This window comes from Charadrius vociferus, unplaced genomic scaffold (assembly GCF_000708025.1).
Source record: "Charadrius vociferus isolate BGI_N301 unplaced genomic scaffold, ASM70802v2 scaffold37, whole genome shotgun sequence".
NCBI lineage: Eukaryota > Metazoa > Chordata > Aves > Charadriiformes > Charadriidae > Charadrius > Charadrius vociferus.
Window position 1 is genome coordinate 175471 of NW_009649457.1, and position 11316 is coordinate 186786.

Below are 11316 nucleotides of genomic sequence, written 5' to 3' on the forward strand. Positions count from 1 at the left end.
TTTGGGTGTTGTGTGGCTGGACCTAAGGCACATCTGGGGTCAATACTGTCACCACAGTAATACGGCCCAGAGTGGATTCATGACAGAAGCAAAGGCACGTGAATGAGAAAGACATTGACTTCTCTTTGCTCTGAGGTACGTAGTTAAAGGGAGGGAAAAAAAAAAAGTGTTACGAACAATCTCAAGGAGCGGAGGGGCCTCCTGCAGCATGTTCTTTCTTGTTCCAGGGAGGCCTTCTGGGATACCATACAACAGCTCTAATTCACCCTGCCTTCCTTTCCCAGGAGCAGCACAAGTCTTTGGAAGAGAAGATGGAGCCAGAGCATGCATGTGGGTGAAAGGAAAGGCCCAAATCCTTGATTTGTTAGCCCGGAGGGCAGACCTCTGGGTGGCCACTAGCTTGGTGCTTTGCAGGGACCACAGCCTCCTCTCCTGACAGCCCTTTACTTTGGTTTGCTTTGCTGGGTTTTTGTCCTTTTTTCCTTTTTTTTTTTTTTTTTTACAGTCCTTTGTGTTTATATTTGTCACTATTTGGTGAAAATGTTCCCGTTGTGGCGAAAGGGGATTTTGGCCGCATGTTCCTCCCAGACATAATGAGTGCTCCAAAGCCATGCTGATGGGAGAAGGCATAGCCGGAGCGGCGCGTGCTGGTCCGACGCAGGCGTCTCTTGGGTGAGGGTGGAGGTGGCCTCTTTTTGGCCTCTTTGATCTTGAGCAAGACCTGAAATCAGAGAATAAGATGGAAAAAGTGGGAAGTGCATCATCATTCACAAGCACAGTAAAAGAGGAGCAAAGAGGGAAATGGAAGCAGGGGTCCAAAGCCAAAAGTGACTGACAAAACAGTGGCATGGCAGGAGGGCTTGCAGAGCAGGGACGAAACTGGCAGCACAGGATGGCAGCCTGGTAAAAGGAAAAGCAAATCTTATTCTAAAAGGAGCTAATGGGAGTGTCATCTTTAAGACTTGGGAGGGGGTGATTTCAGTGTATAGCTCCTCACAGCTCTGTGATGCCTTGGTTGGGGCACTACTACAGCTCTTCTAGGCACTTCAGTCAAATAAGAGAAAACAAATAACGAAACATTTAAAAATTGGCTTACTTAATCTAGAAAACAGGCTACTAAACAGGATCTCTTTTATGATAAGAATGGTGATCAACAGATTCTCATATTCCTTGGCAGACGGGAAAGAACTAATGCCCTTTATTTGCAGGTAATGGGGTCTCTGCTCCCACATGGCCACCGAGATCATCTGCAGGCAAGCACCTTTTCAGAAAGGGGCTGTCAAAGGCAGGAGACCAGTATTGAATGCCAGCGGCTCAGCAGAATCCCCAGCCACTGGACCCCCTCTCTTTCCTGCTTGGAAGGAACAGTGGTGGCTGTAGGTACTTGGCCTCTCTTAAGCTTCAGGCTTGTATTGTTCCTTCTATACTTCCAGCTGGGGAGCTCAGTACAGCAGGAAACCCAAACATTCCTCATGATAATTCTGCTTCCCACAGGAGGTAGAAAAGTAAAGTAATTTTTCACTAGAGAGAGATGCTCAACCCAAGCACTGAGGCTGGGATTCTCAGCCACAGCTGTGTTGGACTTCTACTCAACTGAAGGGTAAAACTCAGCCCGTTTTTACACATCTTGAGCTGCCTCTGTGTCCTGAGGACCTCCCTACCTAGCAGTCTTCTCTAGCACCCACCTACTCCCTCTTCAAGGGCTGAGAATTCCCCTTCACTCATTCTCCGACAGTCCTGGAGCACCTGGGGAGCCTCACAGACATCCCAAGGATGGTGAGGGCAGGCACTGAGGAGCCCTGAGGAGGATGCCCTGGGGGTTCCGCTCGGAGACGCTCGTGTGTCCTGCTGGGTGCAGGAAGAGGAAAGAAGCACCAGGTGGCAGCAGCATTTAGCAGATGCTCTTGTTTGAAAGTCAGCCCGTGGAGCTGCGTTTATGCCCATCTTCTGGAGAGGTCGCCGAGCTGTGCTCTCTCTGCCCACTCCACCTCTCCTGGCCTCTCCGTGCCCTAATGGCCTCGTCTCCATATTCCTGGGGAGGGCAGCTGGTGTCAAAGGGAGCATAGAACCATCGGTTTCTAACGAAGTTGAAAAAAATCCCCAGCAAACCCATACACACGGATGGAGGGTGAAGGGCTGCGCTCTGCCAGGCTGAAAGCGGTGCGGCAGCGAGGTGGTAGGACTGAAAATCTCCACTGCTTTACCACTGTGCCACAGCATTTAAACCCTGCACTTAAAAACAGCGCGGCTTCCTCACTTTGGTGCAATCTACCCCACATCTAAATCACCTCAGCCCTTGGTCCCAGCTGCAGATGGTTTGAGCTGTGCCAAAACCCAAATTCAGTCCTTCTTCTCAAGGGAACAGGGGACAGGGGGATGTGGCAGCCCCTGCACCTACAGGGACATACACTCTGAGCAATGCCAGGCCCCTGCAATATGCCTCCATCGTAAGCTTAGCTGGTAGTAAGCAGGATTTCTGGTGTAATAAGGTATCTCCTTACTTTATCGCTGGGAGTTGGCTTTAACTGAGCCTTCAAGAATCGAAAGCCAACTACTGGCAGCACACAGAGGGTGATACTGAGGAAGATTGCTAGCCACACATTTGGTTGGCTGAGGGTGTTTCGAGCCGTACCTGAAAAACAAAAGCATGATTAAAACCGTAACAGCAGCACTCTCACCATCATTCACCTGGACCTTTCACCCTCTCTGATTCCAAAGCACTTGGCAAACAGACCAAAATCCAAAGTAGACACCATCTCCAACAGTGAAATCAACTTGCAGTAGAGAAGACAGTGATATGGGTATGACTGTCTGAGATGACCAAAGGAAAATGCAGTGTCCAGACTCAACTGCAGCAACAACTCAGGGAGACAAGGACGTCAGAGTGAACGACACCTCTTTACAAAGAGTCAGATCACTGCAAAGGATTGATATAAATGTTCACGAGACCTTTTTTTTATCAGCAGTCCAGCTCTATCACCTTTTCCCAGGACTCTAGTACAAAAGGAAGAACGCTATTTTCTTACTTTCCGGCACCATTTCCTGAAGCATATGGAGTACCGACCCTGACCGGCCAGTAGACAATAGGATCACAGCCCTTCATGAGAGGAGCGTGTCTTGCTTGGGGTGTCTGCACAGACAGCATGGCCTAATGGGCCTATGGCAGAGCAACCACCATGTGCTGGTGTGACACTGCCACCTTCATGGAAACCAAAGTGCTCACTCCTGGGTCCTCCAAAATTGAAGGAATCTAAGATAGAACAGTCTGCAAAGCCCTCATTACAAGGCTTAATGATGCTGTTGTTGGCAGTAAAGTTGCTGAATGTTTTCTTTTCAGTTGGCCAAATTCCGCTGTAATCCAACTCCACTGAAATTAAAGTAAACAAATTGTCTGAGTCCAGAGTAGAAACGCTTTCCTTAAAAATGGTTTCAGGCTGAGACCTTATTGAGCAGCACTCCACATTATGGCTAATTGACCTACGCAGTATCAACGGAGCAGCAGATAGAGAGATCCCTGGCAAATGAGTTATTCACTTATCTCTGGAAACTGAACAGACACTCTGCCTTCTCTCACTCAGCACTTTTGATACTAAAAGCCATCTCACAGTGGATGTGACCATCTGCTTGGAAAATACATTGCAACAACTGACCTGCATCTCAGATATGTCTGAAATGGCCAAGCACCTTGGTATTGCAGTGAAGGTGGGCAGAACAAGTCTTGGCTTAACAATTCATCCAGAAATACAGGCATTGATTAATACACCGACCTGACACTTGAAACAAAAAGCAGTGGGATTTCAAAAGTAGAGGCTCATAACAATGATTTATCAATATTGGCTAGGGATGCACAGAGCTATTAAAAACATCTGAATTACTCTGCTAAGCTTTCATCTTCCTCCTGGTCAAAGTCTCAGGAGACAGACTCATTTCTATGTTAACATTCACATTTTGCATGCATTCAGAAATCTGTTATGCAGCATAACTCCAAAGACCTGGTCATCACTGGATTTTATTTTTTTTTTTTGTTAGGAATTTGCCATTTAACCTAGCTGAAGGCTCACCATAATCACATGGCATTTTTCTCATGTCTAACTGGATGTTGTACTTCTATGCTTTCCTATACTAACGTGATAACTTGTTTACAAAAGAACACACATCCTTCTGCACATATCTCCTACATACTTGCCTGCAGACACCTGGAAACAGAATACAAAAGAGCAGCAGAAAGCATTCCAGCCACCTCAGTAGGTTTATTTAAAGGATCATTCCTGTGGCTGCATGTGAATGTGCATTCTTGTGCAAGGACATGAACACGGCACATGTTCACCTCGATGGATGGGATCCAAAATAAGCTTTCCCAGCAGCCCTCGGAGATACCCTGGCATTGCTTGCAGAAAAGCAATCAATATATTCTGTTATTGCCTCTAGAGAGGCAATAAAATGTACTAGAGATACTCGACAGATTCAAGCCCCACAGTATGCCCATTTTAAGCGCAATCCATATTTGTCCCAGGGCTTACCAACGAATGGAAAGGAGGCTGTGAAGATCAGGTACATGCCATCACTATACATGGTGAAAGTGATAGCAAAGTAAACAGAGAGGCTGCCCCAGATGAAGAACTGGTTCACAACTGTCCAGTAAGAGGTGTCCAAGCCAATCTGAAAGAATGGAGCAATACAGCGATTTTCAGTGCCTTAATTATTTAGCAGATCTGTCCTGAACACAGCTAGAGGTCTTGTTCTCTTCTTTGTACCCCTGCTCCCAGGGCTGTTATTCATTCAAGTCTCAAGAAATACCAAGCCACAGATCATAGGATGATGGGACACCATTCAAGGCAAGCATTACTACATTTGCCTTGTTGCACTCTTCTCAAGCATTCACCAGTGGCCAGCACTGCAGACAGGCTACTAAGTTCAAATGAGCCATCCTTATGTCCCCACCACCAAGCTGTATTCTAGCACTGAAGGTTAGGAGAAGGAGCCTAGAAGACCCCAGACAGCAGAAACCATTATCTAGGGAGGCATGATTGATTAGCTTTTCTTTTAAGACATTTCTCTTATCCTGCTACTACCATCTGAATTTTGTACCACCCAAGTCTTAGCTATTTCTTCCAGCAAGTGCAGTTCTACCATCTGCATCATGCACGGGAACAGGCTACAGAGACAGCCTCATGATGGAGACCCTAGAAATAATGGCCAGATAGCAGACAGAGAGTCCTGTGCTTCAAACCTATCCCATAAAACTGTAGTGAGTCCTTCTCTACTTCCAGTATTAACTGTTCTGTCTGCTATGACTGTAAACTTCCCAAGGCAAAGACTCTGCTTTCCTGTCACCCAGATCTTTCATAACATACAAATCTGTTGTTCAGTTGAACTGAGGAGAGAAATCTGGTGTCAAGAGACTTTTTCTTTGAACAATGCAAGATGCAGCAGCAAATACAATGCTATCAAGATCCTAAGTGGCCCTCCAGATGATACCTTCATGAAACAACAATGAATTCCTAAAAACATTACCTAGGATTCCTTACCTGTACAGACACCACGATCAATAAGCAGGTCTGGACCATCAGTGCAAAGGACTGGTAGTCAGCAATGGCCTTCCCATCACTTCTCATTGTATTGTACATGGCCCCATAGGGGATGAAGAAGAGAATGAGGGAGCTGTAGATCCCTTGCAACATGCACTTGACAAACACCATTTTGTTGAAATAGAGGTTTTGCTGGCCGGGTACATATAGCTGAGGAAAGAGCATACTCCAGCGATCATCCACATCCTGAAAGTAGATAGGAGATGGTCAAATTTGCTGGCATCTACCCAACCAACCGCACAAGACCTCTTCGGGTTGCCATGTCCCTGTGATATGCATTTCCATGAGAAAAGGCTTAGCACACAATTTACTCAGTTGTGCTGATGAGTGTGCCATATCCCAAAGTCACCTAGACACATTTTTCGTGTTGAATTTCACCTTTCTCATGCTGAGAAAGCTGACAAGTGCTGAAAAAAAAAAATAAAAATGAAGCTACACTTTATCTTAAGCAGACTGCACGGTCTGCTCTTGTGAGAGTTGCCTGGAAGCTAAGGGATAGAAATTACCTCCACTGGGTCCACACACAGGCAAGGCTGTCTGAGCTGGATCCCTTAAGTGTCTAGAGCTGAACACTGTGAACCATTGCGGAATAGCAAGTTCCTACTTACTTAACTCATAAAAGGCATACAGGAGCAGCTTTATTGCTGAACAGTAATGGCACAGGAGGTGAAAACGTGTATGTGAAATTACTGCAGGAAGACTTCCACTAGATAAGGCTGAACCTGGAAAACCTGGCTTCATAGTCCTAGTTAGTTCATTCATTGTTCTGTGTGGTCATTAAAATTCACTTGTCAGGCTTCAGGAACACAGCTAGAAAGATGTGACTACTTCAGGGGAACTATGTAATGACAGCTTTTGCTGTAGTCAATAGCCTAACCCAAGAGTCTCATCATGCACTGAAACACACAAGCCAAATAATATACCATCTCCTCCCTGGTGCATCCTTTTTTTGTGCTCTCAGGCTTCACTGGCAGGAAACTATGTTGGGAACTACCTCAACAGCTAGCCAAGAAGTCAGCTGTTTTTGCTTCATGGAACCAGCTCAAAGCATCTGCAGATAAAACCCCTGTAAACAATACCAAGTGGTGATAGAAACAGTACCTGATCGAAGAGGCTCATTCCTAGCACCGGGAGGGAAGTATATACCAAATTGTAAAGCGTAATGAACCACTCATCATAGACAGTCTGATTAAAAAAAAAAAAAAAAGAAATAAAAGAGCATGAAGGTAGCGAAAGGCTGCCTTTTCCATCTCCTCAAAAGGTACACAATTAAATGCTGGAACATCTTGGTTCAAGATGCTACTGAGACCAAAAGCACAAGGTGATGCTGAGCAGGACCCGATTCCCCCTGGCACCGTGAGCAGCCGCCGGAAGGGGGGAGCACTGCCCCTTGAGGGGGGACACCCGGCACCCCCAGCCCCAGGGAGAAGGGGTTCACACACTATCCGCCCATCCCAGGGTCTGAGTGCGGAGATTGGTTTGTCATAAACCACTGGCAGATTTTTCGCTGCAGGAGATTTGCCCCTCTTCCAGGCTGCTGGAGCACACAGGCACCCTGGGGTTAAACTGATGGCTTCAGATGTGCTAACAGGGCAAGCATGGGTCTCACACAGATCTGCGCCAAACTGGTCAGGCCCCTGAGTAATCTGTACCCTTCGTTGATGGCTGTTTGAATGAAAACCCCACAAGGTACCTATGTGCTTCATAATGCACCTAAATGTCTTCAGGCATCTGTCCTCTACCACCAGCAGCACAGTGAAGGCAGCAGTACCTGCTTTATACTCCCACGTCTGAAGAAGACAGACCTGTGTGCTGTTCAGTGAGGGAGGGGACTGGCTTAGTTTAGTTTCTTTTAAAATGTTTCCAAATACTTTACTTGAAAATGGTAGACATGACCACAAGAAAGCAGAAGCTGGACGTACCTGTGCTGAGAAGCCAGAGAAGAAGCCGTACCAGAAATGCACCAACGTGAAGGCAAAATTCTTATAGAAGAAGTATTTGAGGAACTTGCACATGCGGATGTAGGACCACCGGCCATGGACCAAGAGCAGGCGCTGCAGGTAACGGAACTGGGCAAACGAGAAGTCACTGGACAAGACCGCCTGCATCCCCTCCTGACCACTGATACCAACGCCGATGTGAGCAGCTGCAACAACAAGGTTATGGGCCATGTCACTACAGTGAGAGTTTTCATTACCCCATTTTGTAAGAGTCCCCTGCACTGGGACATGGTGTTAATTCCCTCCCAACCTTCATAAAAAGTCACATGTAAAGATATTTTTTAAAAAATAAAAATAACCTGGGGCACTAATTCTTTCAGCGGCATTATGATTTTGGCTGAAGTGATACACCGCCAGTAACTGGGCTTGTATTATTTGAATGAAATTACACCCTCAGTGACAATTCATGTTTTCTTTCTGAATGTTTTCCAACAGCATGAATGCTGTTGTTCATAGCAGCTACTGTTACGAAAAAATAACTTTAATTTATATTTGTACGTGACTTGTATTTACATGCTTGCATGTCCTTCCAGCTGTCTTAAAATACTGCTCCAGACAAGCAAAATCTTCAAACTCCTTATAGATACCTCAGACACAGTGCTACAAGGCAGACTGTAGCCTTTTTATATTTCCTAGGCTTTATTATTTCAATCAAATCATTAGATAGAAGAATCACGTCTTTTTTAATAGTAGCTTGGGTTTATTAAACATGGACATAAGTTTAATGTGACAGCTAATTATACAGCTTTAACTAATGAGAACAATCTTGATGGCTGGAGGTTGGTTAGATTCAGGGGTTTCCACGGAACAGTGAATTGATAAAATCCCAAAGTCCCAACCCTCTTGTGGGGGGAGGAGGGGTAGTTTCTAATTATCATGTACACTTTAACTTGCTTTTCTTATCCTTTCTTTACTGACTGCCTGACTTATCTCCCTTGAAGCTCCCTACTTAGCCTTTTCTTTCTTAATTAAAAGGCTCCACTTAATCAATTCTTGCAAATTAACACAAGGAAGATTAGCAATAGGCTCTTCTGAATAATCTTAATTTAATTATACCTAGTTAGGGGATTTTTTTTCATAAATGCACTGTGGTAATGCAGCAGCAAATGATGCTCAAGGACGAAGGGGCCTAGAAGCCCATGATTTATAACTCAAGGGAGATAATTGACAAATGGCCCTACCACATGGAAGTGTTTAAAACAGTCTTGTAACATTCTACAGACTATTTACAGGCAACAAAATTTTCTACCTGCATTGCAGGCAGGCCTTCCCTGAAACAAACTTGTTTGTTCTGTGTATTGCCCCTGTGACGGTGGCCATGGAGAGATACGGGTGGACATCATGGCCCCGGTGGGCTTTTGTCTGTTCTAAGGTAGAAACAGAGAAATTGGCAATAAGTGTCACCTCAGCTTCCTGCAATCCTGGAGGTGGGAGCACAGCAAAGAGCCCTCCTGTGTGTCCCAGAAGGCAGGAGACACGAGTAGTCCATAGTGAGAGTGCTCTGTAGAAACCCCCCACAACTTGGGACACAGCCCCTCGGTGCCACGAAGAAGGTGGTACAGAAGGCACTCAGATATGTGTTCCTGCTGCTAGGTCACCTCAGATAGCAAATACACAACGAGTCAGTTTAGCTAGAGCATGCCGGCTGTCGTCCACCACTCACTTTTGATCATGCTGACATCGTTAGCACCATCTCCGATTGCCAGGGTCACAGCCTTCTTGTACTTCTTCACCAGCTCCACCACCTGCGCCTTCTGCAGTGGAGTCACCCGGCAGCAGATCACCACTTTGCACATGCAGGCCGTTCTCACCAGCTCCAGCTCCAAATTCCCTTCCAGCGCGTAAGCCTGAGAAGAAGGAGCAAAGGGGGTGTTCACGTCAGACTAGCAGCAACTCGTGGTCCAGCAGAGAGGACGCAGCGGGAAGGGAATGAGAACTGAGCTAGTTCTTCCATTCAGCAGAAGGAAGGTGTGGCATATCCCAGGTCAATCTGTCCATTTCGTCGCAGGGAGCATCCATACCGCACAACATCGTGCCACGCAGCGTATGCCCACCAGCTTGCACCTTGGATGCACCACAGCTGGATTTGCACAACAGCTGCTCTGCCTGATGTAACCTGACAGTGCAGCAGAAGTGTCAAACTGGAGCACTACATGAATGAAGCGGCTGCTGGGCCTGAGACGGCCTTGTGTATCTCCATGTGAGAGAGTCTCTGCTCATCCCTCTTTGTTTATTTTTTAAGCTCTGGGAGATCTGTGGCATAAACAGAAGAGATTTCAATTTGGGAGTGCTTAATTTAAGAAAACAAAAAACATGGAAACGGCTGAGCTCAGGTGGGCATGACAAAGCAAAACGCAAGGCCAGGGAGAACGCAACTTTGCTCCGAGTGCTGACCTTCTAAATCAGTCAGCTGCGTTATTTCTATTTGGGAAGCACAGAGAAAATTGGATGTCTGGTCACCCCTCCACCTTTGCTTGAGGACGAGGGAGCAGTGTTAGCTTTTCATATTTCTTTCAGATCATGCTTTTTGGCTCTGTTCTCTGACGTCTCTTCTCAGCAGACATGCATGGAAGGAATCCACAGGGCTCTCTCCTCCTCAGGGCCATTACAGTGGGTCTACTGCCCTTTCTGCATAAGGCAGACAATCCTTAGGCCAGATATCTTTTCTTCTTGAAACAGGAGAGCTGTGAGTCACCAGCACCCCCGCTTCCCTCGCGTCACTGGCAAGCGAGCTTGCTCAACAAGAAAGACCTTTCCACAGTTTAGCTTTAGTACCAGCCAGTCACTGCTGTTCAAGACGGCTTTTGCCGCAATGTCCTCGCTGCACAGCACTGGCAAAATGTTATCACATAGTATATTAATGGTACTGCACGCAAATCAGCTAGTATGATGATGCCATTACAGATGCTGATGTGCTTCTGTTCACTCAGTTTTTTTTTAGCGAGACCACACGTGTGCATAGCCCCAGTGCTGCCATCCCACCCATCTGCACATGGCGATTCAGCACTGAAGAGATGCTCTGTTTGAGTGGGAGAGTATGAGCACTATTACCATTGTTCAAGCTCTAGGTTCATATAAATGAATAAATAAATAGATAGCATATAGCTTTGTCCACAGTGTCCTTGTTGTCCACACCCAGGAGAAAGCCATGGTCTGGGTGAGACTGGCTGTGTCCACTCTGCTGCAGGCTATGTGGGCTGGCTGCTCCCACACAGCCCAGATTTGAGTTTCCTTGTGCGGAACATATCTCCTTGCCAGGGTGTGGGTAAGTGTGTTGTTTTCTAGGAATAAAAAGAAAGCTTTGTCACCACCGCCAGTAGTGCTTTAATAGCACAGTCCTTGGGGTCTGTCCTGCAGGCTGAGGGGATGGAGTAGGAAGAGAGAGGGGCTTGAGGCTGGCTGGGATGTCAGAGGAGTCACCCATGCAGATGCACCAAACTTGATAGAGATCTTGTCTGTTTTGCAGTGGGGATTTAAAGGGTATTAAGGCCCTGGAGTTAAAGAGGGAGAGAGCATAAAAGAGGAAGAGAGGCTACTTGACAACGTAGACGTTGCCTGAAAGTGTCTCCTCCAGTCCAGGGTCTGTATATATGGCATACAAGCCAAAAATGGAGGAAGATGAGATTTTTTTAGTAGCAATTTGCCAGGCTGGTGTAGAGCTGGGAGTTAAATTTGCTGGACTGCCATCAAGACAAGTAGCAACCACAGGCAACAGAAGCATGTTGTTT

General features: G+C 46.4%; 1 protein-coding gene across 1 annotated transcript in view; it reads right to left on the minus strand.

Moving 5' to 3' along the window:
* Positions 1–499: 499 nt before the first annotated feature.
* Positions 500–11316, minus strand: part of LOC104290621 (phospholipid-transporting ATPase ID-like) — a 101355-nt gene continuing 90538 nt past the window's right edge. The window contains exons 21-27 of the mRNA XM_009889739.1: positions 9252–9435; positions 7511–7734; positions 6690–6773; positions 5529–5774; positions 4521–4659; positions 2502–2632; positions 500–721 (exon numbers count right to left, since the gene is read on the minus strand). Of these exons, the coding sequence (XP_009888041.1) occupies positions 500–721; positions 2502–2632; positions 4521–4659; positions 5529–5774; positions 6690–6773; positions 7511–7734; positions 9252–9435 (1230 nt within the window). The remainder of the gene's footprint in view (positions 722–2501; positions 2633–4520; positions 4660–5528; positions 5775–6689; positions 6774–7510; positions 7735–9251; positions 9436–11316) is intronic.